This window comes from Sarcophilus harrisii, chromosome 4 (assembly GCF_902635505.1).
Source record: "Sarcophilus harrisii chromosome 4, mSarHar1.11, whole genome shotgun sequence".
Taxonomy (NCBI): Eukaryota; Metazoa; Chordata; class Mammalia; order Dasyuromorphia; family Dasyuridae; genus Sarcophilus; species Sarcophilus harrisii.
The window spans coordinates 212,337,862-212,356,518 of NC_045429.1; the positions used below are offsets into that span (position 1 = coordinate 212,337,862).

The 18,657-nt window shown below is 33.4% G+C and overlaps 1 protein-coding gene across 5 annotated transcripts in view; it reads left to right on the plus strand.

Annotated features, from left to right (window-relative positions):
- EPHA7 (EPH receptor A7) overlaps positions 1–18,657 on the plus strand; it is a 208,271-nt gene that overhangs the window by 184,127 nt on the left and 5,487 nt on the right. For 2 of the 5 annotated variants that reach the window (XM_003769297.3, XM_012549221.2), the window contains exons 10-14: positions 2,260–2,385; positions 3,486–3,671; positions 4,317–4,378; positions 6,790–6,999; positions 8,416–8,565. In XM_003769297.3, coding sequence (XP_003769345.2) covers positions 2,260–2,385; positions 3,486–3,671; positions 4,317–4,378; positions 6,790–6,999; positions 8,416–8,565 — 734 coding nt within the window. Of the gene's footprint in view, positions 1–781; positions 940–2,259; positions 2,386–3,485; positions 3,672–4,316; positions 4,379–6,789; positions 7,000–8,415; positions 8,566–18,657 lie in introns of those variants that run through there. The other 3 variants (XM_031964515.1, XM_031964516.1, XM_031964517.1) reach the window with 2 other exon arrangements.

Here is an 18,657-nt window from a genome sequence, read left to right on the forward strand (position 1 = left end):
AGATCACTGGATGGAAATTCTGGCATTGAATTTACTCTGATGACTGTATCCAAAGTGGGGGCAAAGTACAGCACTAGGGTCACCAGCTATTTACAAGTTGGTATCTTTTCATTCTTTTCATGTATGTACAGTTTTCCTATGTGCTAAGACACCAGATTTAATTTTCACAGCAACTTGAAAGCAACCATTTAACTGGGTTTTAGAGCACTGGATTTAATAGAATGTCCAGCCTTTTATTTCAAACTCTTAACTTTCCATGGCCCCAAGTGCTACATTTAAAGGTATAAACACAATGGAGGAGTTTTAAGTGAAGCAATTCCAATTTACATTTTGTTTCCTCCTACCATTTTCATCTTACAATGTCTTCGAATTCGAGCCAGCAATATTTCATGTTGGTATGCCAAAATAGCTTTAGCCTGTCAAAATGTTTTATGACAGCTTGAATGAAGAACCATCAGAGAATGATTTGAGATGCAGAGGGTTAATTCCAATGTAGGCTCAGGCCCCTTATAGAAAAAAAAAAAAAAAAAAAAGGAAAGGAAAGGAAAGAAAGAAAGAAAGAGAAAAAGAAAGAAAGAAAAAAAGAGAGAGGATGGCTCATTCTCCATCTGCCTGCCTGAAAACACAATATAGGAGGTTAACCTATTGTTTTCTTCCCCTCTCTCTCTTTCTCTCTCTCCCCCTTTCTCCCTGTCCTCCTGCTTCTTCTCTCTTATCTCTTTCTATCCTCTTTCTGCTTCTTGTCTTCCTCTTTTCTTCTTATTTTATTTTTGTTGTTCAGCTTTAGTGACAAATGAACATCTGTCAGTTCTATAAACTGCAGCAAAAAAATATATATAATAATCAAATTTGGATAAACAATCAATTCCATGAGGAAAAACCTAGAGTTTCAAAATTATTCCATTCTTTTCTTTATATGTTTCTATTTCATTTTTCATTATGCTTTTATCCTTTTTTAAATATCAAACAATTCAATTCCACAAGCATTTATTAAGCACCTACAATGTTCAAGGAACTTAATAAATGCTTAATATCATTTGATGACATAAACACACTTAAGTTGTGGTATGATATGTACGGAAATACATTATTTTAAAAGCATTAAGCTTTAATTAAAAGATTGTTCCGATGCTTCCTTAAACAATGGAAGTACTGTTTAAGTTCTGACATAATTTTTTTCCCATTGCATCAGCTGACCAAACAATATGCCAATCATTTTTATCTACATCTTTAATCAAACTCTTAGATTGGGAACACATGATTATGAATGGATTCAATTTAAACTTGTCACAATCGTTATTTGTTACCTGCATGTACTGGGTATGATTTAAAGATGATTTTTATCCCTGAAGCCCTATGTGGTTTAAAATATGGCTTATTTTAAGGAGGACAAAAGCTTCCTTCTATGTAACAATTAAGATCTGCTAGAACCTTGTGGCAGAAAATCACTGGAATTGTATTCCATGGTGCTCCCCTCCAAAATTCCCCCATTTCTGATACCCGGTCACCAGATCCAAGGTGCAACCTGAATTCTCTTGTCATTTGCCCAGCCATCCACTTCACTTTGTGCTCTGTATATCTGGCCTCAATTGCCCTTGAAGCTAGAGTACAAAGTATGTCTTTTGTGTATACCTCTTTGATTCTGTAATCACAGCCACTAGCATCTTGTATTAATTTTATGTAAATGTCAAGAGTGGTTGAACTTTTTTATATATAAATAAACCTAAAAGCAAAAGGAAAATGTCTAAATTATTTTAGTATTGCTGTCAAAGAAGTAAATGGACTTTGAGTTAAATTTCTTCATTTTCATGTTATAGGCATTTTGCCTGCTACTTTTTTCTTTTTTTCTTTTTGTTTTTGAAAATTTTTTTTGGAATTACCAAAATGTGCCTGAGCCAATTTCAAGGCATCAGGGACATGGAGAAGACATTCACAATATGGCAAAGTATGCCGTGATAGCAGGGAATCTGAATAGTCACCAAATCAGATAAGAAGCTTGCCAGAATATTTTGGAGGATATCTTTTTTTTTTTTTTTTTCATTCACTAGGAAAAGGATGCAGTTTAGCCCTGTTTGAGCTGGATCCCAATCTTGCCTATATCTCCAGCATACTGAAGTAGTCTGTTAAAACTGCTCTGAATCAGGTGGTGTGGCTGCAAGCTCACTGTTCCAAGGAGCACTCTGCATAATGAAATTCCTGGGCTGACTGCACAATAAGTGCTTTGCTTCATCACAGTCATGCTTTCTTACATCATTACAGTTAAATTTCCAGGCACCAAAACCTACATTGACCCTGAAACCTATGAGGACCCAAATAGAGCTGTCCATCAATTCGCCAAGGAGCTAGATGCCTCTTGTATTAAAATTGAGCGTGTGATTGGCGCAGGTAAGGCTGTTGTGGCTTCCTTATTCAGCTGTTCCATTTAGCCAAGATCGAAAGTCATACATCATAATGACAGGCAAATAATTATGCCTCACGTATAGAACTTTTGCATTTACTGAAGCTGTTGGGAGCAATGAACCTGCACTTATAAAAATCTTAAGAAAGTGAACCATGTGACACAAAGAGCTCAGATACTTTTGCTCTTCTGTTGGCTTAAAAAACACTGATGTTGTTATAGATGATGAAAAAGTAACTGCTACTTGTAGTTCAGGAAACAATTTGGTGGCACATTAAAAAAAAGCCCAAAAGTCCCTAATTATATTTGTCAGGGTTATAAATTTAATTTACTTCTTTGAACATCCACCATCTTCTGAGGACTTCACATTTTGAAACTGTTTCATGTGTGCACAAGAATATTAATAATATTTTTATTGTTCAAGGTATATAATGAAATTCATTATTAACTATTTTAAAATGAAAAAAAAAATCCCTTTAATTTTCTTGGGGAAATGTTATTTCATGAAAAAAAAAAGATACCTTGAAACCAGGATCCTCATGTCTGGCATAAGCTGTACACATGAATTATAGGCTTTTTGTAAAGATCTTTAGGTTTTAGCTTTCGGTGGGTGGAAAAAGTAGTGACAATGATAATGTTCATAGTTCCTCTTATATTATTGGATTCTTATACAACCAGCATCCAGTCTAAAAATTCAACTTTAAATAAACCCCAAAGTTTTCTAAATAACCCATTATTTATATCAGATAAGGAACCATCACATAGATTAGGCTAGGCTAGTGAGGTTGTTTGAGTGGACAAAAATGTCCCTCTTTTTAAAATCACTTTATGTTTGATTTAATTCACACCTTCCATTTCACAAATGGCTTCATTGTGTTTGCATTACTTTCAGACCTGAGGATAAAATCAGCCAGCAGCAGGGATGATGTCCATTGTAACTTAGACAGCTTTGCAAAGCTATTGAATAGAAATAGCTGCTTTATGGGAAAATATGTGATTTAGAAGTTTGCTCCATTTACTTTGCAAGAGTGAATGTGACATGGAATGAGTTGCAATTTACATGTATCTGCCTACTGTTTTACCTCAGGAGAGTTTGGAGAAGTCTGCAGTGGCCGCTTGAAACTCCCAGGGAAGAGAGATGTTGCGGTAGCGATAAAGACCCTGAAAGTTGGTTATACAGAAAAACAAAGACGAGATTTTTTATGTGAGGCAAGCATCATGGGGCAGTTTGACCACCCTAATGTTGTTCATTTAGAAGGGGTTGTCACAAGGGGTAAGTACTGCTTACATTTTTATTTGACTAGTGGACTGAATGACAAAAATAGCTTTTCTGTATGCATAATCAGAAATCCAAATTGCAAACGTTTTTGCATTCTTTTAATGGATTTTCTCTTGATGTCTAATTAAAACAGTATCTATCTTATACTACATCCTGAAGGAGAACAATAGGAAAGGAGCATGCATGATTAAGAAATAAAGATATTTTGTATTGTACATTTATACATCTGTAATTATGTATCTACTACATATATGCATATACAGTTTTTACTTTCATTTTATTAAAAAAGGTCATACAAAAATAAAAGATGTACTTTCTTAGGTCTGTACATATTATCTAAAGTGTCACTTTCTCAGAGTTCTGTTCTCACAGCAGGAATCAAGAGAACATACTGACATTTTGATTTGTATGGTTTAATTTTGTGAATCATGACCATGCTCCATGCAGACATTTAAAGACTTATTAGAATTTAGTAACAGTGCTGGAGGCATTAGAAACATTCATATCTCAGCTATTCAATGCTAAAAAGAGCAACTTGTGCTTTATTCACCCATATGTATACACACAGTGGCACTTCCAACACAGGCTTTAGTTTCTCAATTTCTACTGTTTCTTCACTGCCATCCCTTTGCTTTTTAGGGAAACCAGTCATGATTGTAATAGAATATATGGAAAATGGAGCTCTCGATGCATTTCTTAGGGTAAGTAACTTAAAATACACACAACTTCAAAAATAGACTGTGCATACTACTGGCTGAATGTCATAAACTATTTTTTGCAGTATAAAATAAGAACATTATAAACATGAACAGATCGGGAATGTATATGAACTAAATCAGATTAAACATCAGGGGACGAGAAACCTTAAACTTTTAAGTTATACAATGTGGTAAAGCAAAAGTGGTTTTCATTATTATTAGATATTGAAGTTAAGAACAGATACCTATAAGGGGACACATGAACAAATGCTAAAAAGTAGCATTTCATTAGTTCAGGTTGGTGAAAGTAATCATAAAGATATCTGAAATAGAACACAGGAGAAGTTCTAAGAAGGTGAGAAAAGTGACAAAACAATGCAATAATTTCTGGTAGAAACCACAGTATGACTGTGGAATGTTTTTGGTTATCCTGACAACATATAAAGGCAAGGCAGAAAATGAAAAAATGCTGTACAAACTATTTAAAATAATTTAATGTTATGTGGTTTGTTTCATAAATAAATTCTAAATAATTTCTGACTCTTTAATCACAATTACATGTCTTCAGTCTCAATATGTACATGAATGTCAGTTTTCAACTACAGTGTAAAATGGCAGGCAGAATTCTCTTTTATGGTAATAAACAATAATAATAGCTAGCATTTATATACCACTTTAAGTTTTACAAAGAGTTTTTAAGGTATTACCCATTTTATCCTTAAAAGAACCCAAGAAAGTAGGTGTTACTATTATACCCATTTCATAGATAGGGAAACTAAATTGGGCAGGCTAAATGACCTTACATACCTAGTAAGAAAATGTCTAAGAGCAAATTTGACTCCAGATCAAGGGTTCTATCCACTCTCCCATCTAGTATTTGTACATGATAAAGTAAAAAAATATTGGTTGCTGTCCTTTATTCTCAAAGAGGACCAAAATGACATAACTATGTTAGAATCAAGTTACATTGTATCTGACTGTGGTTGATCAGACCAATATGAGATTGGAAGATTCTGCCACAGGTTGTGCACAAATAGCCCATATGAACATTTTGGGGTGGATTCTCTAACTTTGCATCTTAAGTTCCTTCTGAGCTACTTTAATTTTGTTTTTCTCACAGAGAACAGCACTTTCTCTGATGAAGGTACATGCTGGGCAGTCCTGTATCAGTGTTTCCCATGTCATGCAATCAGGTCTGCAGCTAAGAGAGCCCTTGACAGTATTCTTGTATTTCTTTTTCTGACCACCACGTGAGCTTAAGAACTTTTAGAAACTAAAATTGTTACAATAACAATAGCTGACATTCATGTACTTGTTTTAAAATTTTTAAAGTGCTTTTCTTATAACACTGCTGACCCAATAGTGTGAAGTATGAACTGTAAGTATCATCCTACCTTTACAGATGTTAAACACTGAATCCCAGGCAGTTAAGTGATTTGCCTCATTCTACTACATATTTAGTAAGTGATAGAACTGGCACTCAAACTCGAATCTTCTGACAGCAATTTCAGGGCTCTTTTTATTCTATTAAACTTCCGCACTATTTAGATTTTTCCCTTTTTATTTAGCATTAGGCAGTACAACCCAGAGGTGGTCCTTCATCTTCAGTCACCCTACAACTCATGCCCTGAAAGAAGAAATCATAGGACTATAAATATTCTTGGATTAGGAATTCATGCCAGGCCTATAGGCTATAGAACACAGAGACTGTTCCAGATCCTAATTCCCTTAAACCCATTTTTGCCACAGATCTCTAGAGGGCCAGCCTTATAAACAATAAGAAATAGTCCAATCTAATCACCATCATTACCTCCCACTTCCATGCTTTTACATTTGAGGCTGAGAACAGGGCTTAGAAACCAACCAGAACTTCCTTCTCTTCTCTTTCAATGAATTATCCTTAAGACATTATACAATTGTAAAGTAAGAATTGTCAATAAAAAATTAATATGTGTATTTGAATAAAATTACTATAATTCAAACCAGCATTTTTGGGGTAGGGATGAGAGATATAAGATAACATTGCTCTTTGTGCATCTGTTTTTTACTTTTTTGAATATTTGTGTCTACTTCTCCAGAACAGCATTTTTCTAATAGCTTTTATCTTTGGTTGTGTCTTTCTTCATGGTGGATTTTTTCAGTTTTAATTATGTCTTGGCTATTGACATTTATGACAGTGACTAGGTGATTGGCAAATTCCCATTATGTTCTGTGCTATCTGGATGCAGTCTATATATCTGATAGTCTCTTAAGTTTATCCTTTTACAAGTGTCTAATATGATATGGGAATTCAATAAATAATTAATTGTTCCTCTCTGACTAGAGGAGATGGGTTAGTATATAGAAAATATCCCATGATGACATTTTCTCCATCAGTCGAGTTAACTGGATTTCAACTCTTGTCTTTACTGCAGAAACATGATGGACAATTTACAGTTATTCAGCTTGTAGGGATGCTGAGAGGGATTGCTGCTGGAATGAGATATTTGGCCGATATGGGATATGTTCACCGGGATCTTGCAGCCCGTAATATCCTTGTCAACAGTAATCTTGTTTGCAAAGTGTCAGATTTTGGGCTGTCCCGAGTTATAGAAGATGATCCAGAAGCTGTCTATACAACTACTGTAAGAATTTTTTTTTAAATGTGTTATTGTGCTCCTTTTATATTCTGCTTGTATATTCCACATTTCCCCACTATTTGAAATAATTTAAAAATTATAATATGACAATAATAATTTTTATAGAAATCTAGAAATGCAAGATCAAGATGCAAGACAAAAACTTTTAAAATAATGGAGCTTCCCTTGTTTTGTAGAAATAATAGATCTCTTAGCAATACATTTACCCTATAGCAGGCCAAGTGATTTTGGACTCAGAAACATGTTCATCATGTTTTTAGTGATATCTAAACAAATACCATATACATGCCCATAAATCAAGTGTACTTAAAATATCCTCTATTGTAAGAGGAAAATAGAAATAAGTATTGGATCTCTGATTTCATTTCATTGGTAGAGGGAATCCTGGATGAGGAAAATCCCTCTATCAATGAAGGTAGGCATTTTCTCAATAATTTTAAGAGATTTGTCTAGGTCAGTTAGAGATAAATGCTTTATCCAGTGTTATACTGTCAGTATGTGTTAGAGGTAGGATTTGAACTCAGATCTTCCTGGCTCTAAATTCAACTCTCTGTCCAATACACTGTACTTCCTCTCTAATTGAATGAGACTTTAAATTTCCTCAATAATGCTGAAATCATTCTAGCCATTTCCAGAGTACCCTCATATATATTATTTAATTTTTCCTGAAAAATACTCCTTCCAGGAAGACATAACTCACATTTTGTACAATTGGACACAAAAAGAAGGTTCCACTTTATATTTTATTCCACCTTATAACAAATAGTATTCTAACTTTACTCATATTATAGTTCTTGCTACCCCAATCCTTCCTCCATTCAGCCAACAGAATCATTTTTCCAAAGCACAGGTCTAACCCTAACCCTTCACCCTCAGGAAATGCCAGTGACTCCCAATAGCCTCCAGGATTTAAAGCTCTTCACAATCTGTTCCATGTACCTTTTAAGTGTTGTTACATATACCTCATCAAATATTCTTCAATAAAATAAATTCCTTGCTGTTTCATGAACAAGACCCCCTCCTCTTGGCTCTAGGCATTTTCTTTTGCTATCCGCCATAAATGGAATGTTCTTTCTCTGCTTGACTTTATTTGAGTTCCAACCAAAATTCCTTTTATGGAAAGCCTTTTTTACCTTCTTTTAATTTTAATGCCTTCCCTTTTTAAATTGTTTTCTATTTATGCTATATATAGCCCATTTGTACATATTTGTCTACTTCTTGTCTCTACCTTTAGATTATAAGATTTTTGCAAATAAAAACTATCTTTTGTCTCCCAACACTTGGCAAAGTACCTGGCACATAATAGGCTTTTAATAAATATTTATTTATTGACATAATGCAATGGATATATCATATATACATAATTATACATAATTAATTGATAATCTCTCTTTAAAATAGGGTGGGAAAATCCCAGTAAGATGGACAGCCCCAGAAGCTATCCAGTACCGGAAATTTACATCTGCCAGTGATGTATGGAGTTATGGAATAGTCATGTGGGAAGTAATGTCTTACGGAGAACGGCCTTATTGGGATATGTCAAATCAAGATGTAGGTTTTATCCAGGCACAAAAATGTGCCCACATACATTTATGCTTATGGTGAACTGTATATCTTTAGAGATTTGTAAATTATCATTCTAAGATCAATATAAACAGAAAAATGAAGTAATAATCTAGTTTTCTTTTACTATAATAATATTTATGAATAATTTCCTAAGATAATTTTAAGTTTTCTTTTAGTAGTGTGACTTTTTTGCTCTTACTTTTGGGTATCATGTGTGATTATAGGCAGTTCATTCAGTCTCTCAGGGACCTAGTAGTAAAGTCAAATCATTAGCATCTAAGATTTTTCTAACTCTAAATCTATGATTCTATAATCCTAAATTTCAGTTCTTTTGGAGGGAAAGCATTTTCATACAATGAGCTTAGTATATTAATAAAATGACAGGCCTCTACAGAAAAAAAAAATATTTTCTTTGATATATTATTTTAGATGGGTTTTAACTAATATTTTACATTTTCTTCATTCTCATCCATAATGAAAATACTTAATAGAAAAAGAAAACACATAGCAAATTCTTGCTTCTCAATAGATTAGAATCCTGGTAACATAAATTTTCTAAGTAAGCAGTGTTCTGATTTGATATTTAGAAAATGGGCCCCAAAAGTCTATCTTACAAGAATATATTCAAAGAAAGATTTTGACTTTATGAGGAAGACTTGTTCTATTTGTATAGTTGAAATAGGAAAATCAGGATAATTATCTCATCTACTCAATTTAAAATGTGAAGGACAAATCTTATGAAATATGACTTCCTTTAGAATGGGGAATGCAAATGTGATAGGCAGTTTTTAAATAACTGACAATGCACATGATAGTAAATTTTTAAATAACTGACAAAGTTCAAAGTTTATTATTTCCAGTTATCAGAATATGTCCCATATTTTAGTAGAAAGTTTATCTAAATACTATACTCCATATCATTTTTAAATGAAAAGAATTTCATATCCACATCTTTATCAGAAAATGTTATAAAATTTGAATCATAACTAATAAAACTATTCATTACTTATTCCTTTCTTAATTACTGATTAGCTATATTTTTAAATAAAAAAACCAATATTTTATGATCAACACTGATATATGTACTTCACATAGAAATTGTAGAATTAAATCATTGTAACCATAAAAGCTTTCAGAATCTTATTGCTAGTTTTATTAGATGAACAAGTAACTCATTCAGAAGAAAGCCAAAATATTTACTAAATTTCCACCATATGCTAGTTTATATGTAAGCTGCTAGCAGCAAAATAAGCAGAAAATATTTTAAAGTCTCTTGAAAGAAGAAACCATTCAACTAAGAATTAAAAGGCAGCATTTTTGTATGCATGAATAGGAATAGTTATTGCAATTTGGTATAGGGGAGTCCCAATGAAGAAGTTTCCTCTACTGCACTGCAGTTTATACTCTTAGAGCATTGCTTAGGGACACATAAAAATTAAGTGACTTGCTCAGGGTCATTTGTCAGAATGTGCTATGACAAATTTTAACCTTGCTCTTCCTGATTTTGAGACCAACTCTCTATATACTACCCGTAGATACCTCATAGTTAGAAGAATATATTACAACTGTAATATGCATAGTTTGTTAGAAGAAAGTATTCAATGAAATTGTCAATCAAGGAAGTCTTCATTTATTTGAATTTTGTGGTAGATTTTTCTTTTTTCTTTTCTATTTAAAAAAAGAGAGAAATTAAGTAATGATTTAGATGGAGAAGATTATTTCAAGAGAGTGTGCTTAAAGGTTCCATTGTTGAAAAGTAGCAAATTCTTTGTCTCACAGTCCCCTAACCAGAATCAAGGCTTCCGATTTTAGTGGAGAGTAATTATTAGAGATGGAAGGGGAAGGGAATGGAGAAAAAAAAATAAAAAAGAAACTAAGTAAATAAGATGTCAGTAAAATAAGCATTTATTAAGTGTCTGCACAATGTCAGGTACTGTGCTAAGCACTACTGATAAAAAGAAAGGCAAATGAATATCCCTGCTGTTACAACCTAATGGAGAGTATGAAAATAACCACATAATAATGTGATATATGCCAGAATTGGAAATATCAATGAAAGGAAAACACTAAAATTTAAGGATTGCAAAAGTCTTCCTGTAGAAGCTAGGTTTTTAGCAGGAATTTAGAGAAGACAGGAGATGAAGATGAGAAGGAAGATTGGTGAATGGCCTTTTAAAATTCAGGTAGAAGGGTTCAAGGTTGTTGTAAAAGGCCATTGGAAGTCCCTGGAAATTCCTGCTCAAAACAATGGACTAACAGTAAGAGTAATAGCAATTAAAAAAAATAATAAAATGCTTTAGAATCTGTGTTTGTGAAAGTCTGTATACTGACAACTCTACAGAATTGATGCAATAGTATTAAATATAAGGCAATACGAGTGTGCATTAGAATGAAATTGAAATAATTTCCTGGTTCCATAGTCATATTCAATCAACAAAAATAATACCCTTTTCAGTAATTGATATTCTTTTACTATAATCTTGTTGGCATTTTCAAAAAGCCTTATAGATTGAAATTAAGCCTCAGAAACAAAATAAACTAGGTTGGAAAAGACATTTAAATCAATTCAATTTTTTGGGGGGGGAATTTTGGATTGAGTGATCGACATGAAAGTTCTCTTCCTTTTTTTAAGATAAAAGTCTAAATGATGAGTCAGTTTGGCAGAGTGCAAAGTTGTTAATATTTGACAGGTCTCAGTGTCAAAGATTTCATGGACTGTCAAAATGTGGGCAAACAAATCCTTGGGGCAGAGAAAGAGAAATATTTACATTCCCTAGATACTCCATAGAGTTTCATTTCTTTTGACACCTTCCTTCTGTAGTAGATCCAAACATAAAGGGGTCTGACAGGAATTTAAGATGACTAAAATTCAGTGTTTACTTACCTTTCACAAAGGAATAATGATAAGGTCTAAATTTAGAAAATTAGTATTTCCAAATTTAACATTTTAATTCTACCAGCTATAGTTCAAAAAGTATTTTTGAATATATTTCTTTAAAAAATTTACCCTCAAGAATGTTTAAAATTAAATAATGTATTTAATTAGGATACTTCATAACTCTTCTGTCTTTTGATTAGTAAAAATAGATAGGAATTTTGGGTATTCTGAAGGAGACTTGTGGACATTTCTTCAAGACTTCAGAGGTTAATGTCACAAATACTTATTTTGTCAAGTTATTCCCTTCAAAACTTAGCTTTTCCCTTTTTATGCAACTATGTGTCACCTATGCTACTATTCTGCTCTCATCATATTTTTTCTCACAAATAAAGAGAGGAAAAAGGAGAGACCTTTCAGAGCTAACAAAGTAAAAATGAGTTGTAAGAGACAAAAATGTCAAAGAGAATGCTGGAGAAAAGATTTGAGGAAAAATTAGATAAGCTTTGAGTGAGAAAAAGAAGAAAGAAAGACATGGAATTCATCACTTTGAAGAAGGACAAATGAAGCAGTATAGAAGAACCAGTCATTCATATGATTCTATATAACAAGACTAAGATCTTTGACTAAGAACAACTTGCCTGCTATCCAGATCAAGGGAAAGAGTGCAGAAATAAAAGAGAAGGTAGAATCAGGGGTAAGAAAAGTTGGTCAAGACATGGATACTTTTAAGTTGGTATCAGTTTCTTAGAACTCATTGTTATGATACACACACCTTTGATATTGAAAAGACTTAGGAAGGAGAAGTATGGCTGAAAATTTATTATCATCGGTGCAACTATTCTGATATGTCAGATAACCTCTTGTCAATGATTTCACTTGACTGCCATTTCTTCTCTTTCTGTGGCAAGACTTGTGAGATTTTCTTAGCAAAGATACTGGAGTAGTCTGCTATTTCCTTTCCAGATCATTTTACAGATGCGGAAACTGAGGACAATGGTATTAAGTGGCTGTCCTGGGATCACATAGCTAGTAAGTACAGGAATTCAGATTTGAATTCAGGTCTTCCTGACTCCAGGCCTGACATTCTATTCACTGTGTCATCTAAACCTTAAGAATAAGGCATTGTCTGTGAAAAAGGCCAAAAGTCCAGCCCTTCAGTGGCTGTGAGGTACACTATATTGTTGCTTCAGGTAGCAACCTTCTCAAATCAGGGGAAAATTTCTTAAAGGCAGGAACAGCAGGTTTGTAGAAAGGATAATGATAAGTTTAATTCAAATTTAGTTAACCAGAGAGTGGAAACATAAGAAAGGATGACCCGATAGCATAAAACTGGACTCCAGAGAGGAAGATTCAAATTAATTTCCAGGAAGAAAATAGTAGCTTTAACTAGACAAGAAAACACAAGCCTTTCATACTGTAGGTATATGGTAAAACACATAAATATTTAAATAACAAGTTTTGGAAGTAGCATTTAACATTGTTTTACTCAGACATTAAGTGGAGTGAGTGATATGCCTTCAACCAATTCAGTGAGATACAGTTACTAATAGGATGAACTAAGTCTCACAAAATCAGGCACAAATTCTTTGATTGTTCATTTGGAGCAACTGTAGCTGGTGTAATCATCAAGGAAGTACAGAATGAAACATACTTTTGGACTCATAGGGAAGAATATGTAGGCATATAGGAATAATCTCTAGTATTACACAATACCTTAAAATTTGCAAAACATATAACAAATGTTATTTCATTTCATTCTCACAACCCTGGAAACTAGATGCTATTTTTATTCCCATTTTAAAATTGAATCCCATGACTGTGCTGAAACTGTCCTAGCCCCACCTAGAAAATCTCACAAACTGAAAAGTTCCTCAGTCAATTCTCCAAACACTGTAGGATACTGAAAATAAAATAGAGGAGGGTTAATTTGCAAATGCCCACATTAGAAGCTTTTTCTTTTTCCATATAAAACTGCTCTTACATGAAAGAAAGGAAGGTCCTAGGGAAATTAGTTGCAGCTGCTGCCCTCTAGCCATGCTCATATTTAAGTACTTAAAACAAGAAGAGCACCTAAATTTTTCTTTCTTAATCTTATTTGAGTTTTTACCACCCATAGATTCCAGGAGCTCTTTTAGCACTGAGTTGCTGTTTTGTTTTATTTTGCTTTGTTTTGTGTTTTTGTTGCTGTTGTTTTGGTATTCCTAGTGCTTAATAGAGTATCTGGAAGATAATGGATATTTAACAAATGCTTGCCAAGTGACTATTGTCTACCTAACTTGAAGCAGAATTAACAATGTCTCAGGATAGACCCCTTCTTTAGAAAAAATCACTTAAAGAACTTAGAAAAGAAGTCCAAGAAAAGCTTGCTTTAAAAACCAACAACAAAATACTCAGTTTCACTTGACTCAGATCTTGTATCATTCAAGAACATGTTGACTATTCTCCAAGACTCTTCCCCAAAGCAAAATAAAATCCTAACTCATTTAAAACTCATCCCCAAAGTCCAGAGGGGAAGAATGTTTATTTCGATTTATTGGTTGGAAGTGATGAGATTAGGGTTTCTGGTGGTCAGGGAATTAAATGATGAGGTTAGTGGCAGGTTGGGGGGTCAGGGAACCAAATGAAAAAGTTTGGCTCCCCTAAATCCCCCTAGGATTTGGTGCATGGCAGGGAGTTGTGGGAACCCCATTCTGGCTGCTCAGAGGTCCTTTGTAAAGGAATTTACCAACCCAAAAAGCTAGACTGGTAAAAAGAAGCTTATTATTGGCTTTGGGAAATCAGCCTTTGCTGTGAATGAATAGAAAGACTGAATTCCTTAGTGGCAAGGTCCTGGCAGAGAGATATAAAGTTTCTAGTGGAGGAGTACTGGCAGAGAGATAGAGAATTTCTAGCAGAGAAATCCCAACAGAGAGGAATAAAGTCTTATTAAGGAAATAGTTAAGGTAGATAAAGAGAGGTGGTAATGCTGAAAGAGAATATCATTTCAGTGGGAGGAGGTTGCTGCTACGCTAGGGAGAGGTTCCTTGGCATGTTAGTCCTCTGCAAGGACTGAGTTTGCTCATTTTATAAGCTTTGGGCTACAAGCTGGGGGTTGCTCTTGATGGGGGCTGGGTGTGGTCCGAACTGGAAAATCTTGGAATTGAATGAGTCTCTGGAATAATCTTTAATTCAATAGGGTTGGAATTCTCCACCTCTGGGACTCAACTAGCCCCACCTAGCTAATAGAATGAAGCTGTTTGTACTGTTTCCCTTGAGCGGTGTGTCTTTTACAGAGGCCAGGATTCAAGGAGAATCTCTCCTTCAAGAAGTTTTAGACAGCGTTTTGGGGTCTCTCCCTCATCAGAAGGACTATCTGTACACTGACTCTCCCATAAGATTACTAACCATATAATTTTGGATTGTCACTTAGCTCTCTGGGCCTTCTTTTCCTCATTTGAGGAGTTTTACTTTCATGGATGATTGAAGTCCTGTTTAGCATCAGATTGAGGAGTCTCTGATAGAATCCTTTCATTGTAAAAAGGGGGTACCCAGAAAGGCTGTGGAAAAAATTTAATACCTATTTCATGAGAGTAACCAGATAGTTACTCAAAGCAATATTCTTTCATGATTTTTTTTCTTGATTATGCTACCTTCTTCTCTTCCACTGTTGCTGATTTTTAAAAGTTATCCTTTTTTCCCCTCCAGTTAAGGAAACTTTAATAAAGTTGCTTTTCACCCAATTCCTGGTGAAGTATCATTGAAAACTTAAGTAGGTCAACAAATAGTTTCTGAGATGACTAGCTTTCATGAACAAGATAAATGGGAGTAAAGGTAATAAGGGCAGGGGCTTAGATAGTTCTTAAAATATTGGATTAGTAATCAGTTTCAGCCTTTGAAAATATAATCAGTTCATGGCTAAAATTCATATTCTCATTAATAAATAGTTCTTGGGTTTCTACTTTTATTTAGCAGTAATCTCTAAGTTAAACATTTTCATCTTTCATGTAAATATATAAATAAATTTTAAATTTGGGGTCTTTTTTCTTTCTTACTTCCCAGTAACTCTTATAGTTATCCTGCCAAAATTACTCCAAATTGAGTGATTTTTATTAACATTTCAAAGAATTTTTTCACAATATATGTCAAAGGAACTGGTTCTTGTGTGTCCCAATGGCCTTTAAAAAAATAATGTCATTACTTTAGTCACTTCTAGGTCCTTTGGGAACTATCAAAAACAAATCTAACTTGGAAAACTGCTAACTAATATTTCCTTAATTTCTTTGCTGAGTTTTTACCACACTTAAATCCAGATCCATAAAACCAAATATAAGAACAATTATTTGAGTAATTCAGCTCTAACTCCTTCCTTCTGCTCTCCATATCCCTTCATTCCCACCAAAAGAAAGACAAAAGAAAGGATTTTATCAGAATTCCCTTTACAATTGCAGACACCTTTCTGTTGACAGACCCCATCCATAAATTAGCCATCTTTTTAGTTCCAGGGATGTTTTAACTCTTCCCTTCCCTTTTCCTATTCCCATTTTAAGCTGTCTACATTGGAAATCTACATTAAACCAGGATTATATTTTGTAGTTCAGCTATTCATATGGCCTCTCATTCTGGTACTTTTCCAATACAAATAGAAACTTTCAGTGGTTTCCAATAGTACAGACTTTCTTAACATTTACTTCCAGTTGCAATCAGAAGTTGTGATTTGTGGGATAGTGGAAGAGGAAATGAGAGAAGTGAGAAGTCTTTAAATATGTTAAGGGATTTCATATTGAAGAATATTGAATTCATTCTACTTGGCCCCAAAGGAAAAAATTTAACTTTAAGATAAAAATTGCAAAAAACTCAGATAAAGACATTGTAAGGAAAGTTTTTCTAATCATTTTAGGTACCCCAAAGTGTGGCGAGTTTGTGTCAGATGTATTTCCTTTCACTAGATATAATCAAAGGCTGGGTGGTCCCTTTTAGAACATGTCATAATATTGTAGAGAAAAATTTTGTTCAGAAATATGAGATGATCTCTAAAATCTGTTTCAAATCTGAGATCTTGTGATTTTGTGATTCCTGAACTAAATTCCAATTTGGTATATGTATAGTAACAGAGAGATAAAATCTACATCTTCAGTTCTTTGATATTTGGATAAAGTGAGCCTCTACTCTATAACAAACAATAGTATCACAGACTGTTATCTCATTTCCTTTTACAGATTATAAACTGAGACCCATAGAAGTAAAATTATATATCCAATTTTTACTGTCTATGAAAATATCTTATAATTTGAATCTCTCTAAAGGTGAAATAATTCCTTGGTAATAAGAAACAGCATTCAAGATAGGTTATTAACTCATTCACCCCACTGAAGTAGGCACTATTTAGTGTATTTCAGCTTTGCTGTTTATTTTTCATTGTAAGGGATAATTTCAGGCACAATTATACTGTATTTTTTTCTGTCTTAAATTTCCAATGCTTATACTAAATTTATCTGAATCTTTGTCGGTATGATTTGTTAGATAGAAGGCCACCTTTGGATTTAGAAGACGCAAGTTCAAATAATTCTAGTATCTGTTACACCATTAGCTATATGACTCTATGCCAGTCACTTAAATATTTTTGCCAGAGGCAAACTCTAAAACTAAAAATTACAGATGGTTAATATGTATTAAGAAAGATTCTCCCTATCAAGCATAAAATAACTGTTGCCGATTTCCCTCCTTTACATGATATAATTGTCCTTTTTCACAACTGGCTTTTTTTTCTTTGTGACTCAATCAAGTTTTAGGAAGCATAGTGTTATGGAAAGAAAGTATCCACAAGCATAAGAATTTGGTATGTCTCACACTCTGGTATTGTTATTTACTACATGTGTGAACAATCATTTACCTTGCCTCAAGTTTTCTTCTGTTTGTTCAAAAAGTGGGAGAGAGGGAGGGAATATAGTCTCAAAAATTCTTGATGACTCTAAGACCATAAACCTATGAGGATGTTGATTTTACTCAAAAATAAAGTTTGTGATCTCTAATAAAACTTTCTCTACATTTCTTCTTTCACAGAAGCTTCTATCTAAAAAATTGTTCATATCAATTACTAGCTTCAATTTCTTAAATAGCTTTTTACATTATAATGTTATTTTTGAAAATCAGTGAATATTTTCTGTATTTTTCCTTAAAAAAATAAAATCATTTTCAATATAGGGCTCATTAACTTTTCTTATAGTAAATATTTCTGTTCACTTCAGGTCTTTATTTTGCCAAATATTTGGAAGCAGTGTCTTACTGATGTCCAAACAATCATAGATCTTTAGGCATTTTAATGATGATATGAATGTCAGTTTCCATATTCTTGAAAACCCTCATAAAGGGTAATTTAAGTTTTTTGTTTTTTAAAACAAATCCTTTGTGTCATATCCTCCTGTCTTCCAGTTATTTTTATATTTTTTGCCAGTCAAGTTCTGTCTCTTTTTTTTCCCTCTCTGTCTCTTTCTCTCTCTCCCTCTCTCCCTCCTTTCCAACTTTTTTTCCATCTAAATCTAAATGATCCAGTTTGAAAGAAACAAATTGAAATTTTAGTTCTTGTCCCATGTCTTATCAGTTCATAATGTTCATCTTTTTTCTATTATTTACTCCATTTTTTGAATTCAGAATCTTAATATCTTTATGATATCTAGCATAAAAATAGAATGATTAGCTCAGGGAAAAGGCAAGGTAAGAATGTAGAATTCCAAACTTCAGAGCATCTACAGTTATCTATGCATATTGTGATGCTCTCTAGATTCCTAAAATAAGCATTTTACTAATGTGATAAAGGATTAGCACTTATTTTTTTTTTCATGGAAATTTAAATGCATACAATGGGTATGAAAAAGTGTCATTGCAAATATTTGGAAAATCGATGAAAGTAATCATTTTAGGTAGCAGTTTTCCATTATACTTTGCACAGTTTGGAAATATATGGATAAATATGTTTGCTTCCTGCTGTATCTAAGTCAGTTGTTTCTATTACATTCCCTATTTTGAAAATCTCTGGGAGAGCATTAATAATATTGCCGTCTACTGTATCCCATATGAACTTAAATAGAGTTCCCTTGCTGCTGAACTGACTAGAAAATATAGTTATCTTTAGTATAATATATGATATAATAGTTATATTTGGTACAAAAATTATACTGCATTTTGGCCTAATATCCTTAACCACAAGTTCTTAACCTGGAGTT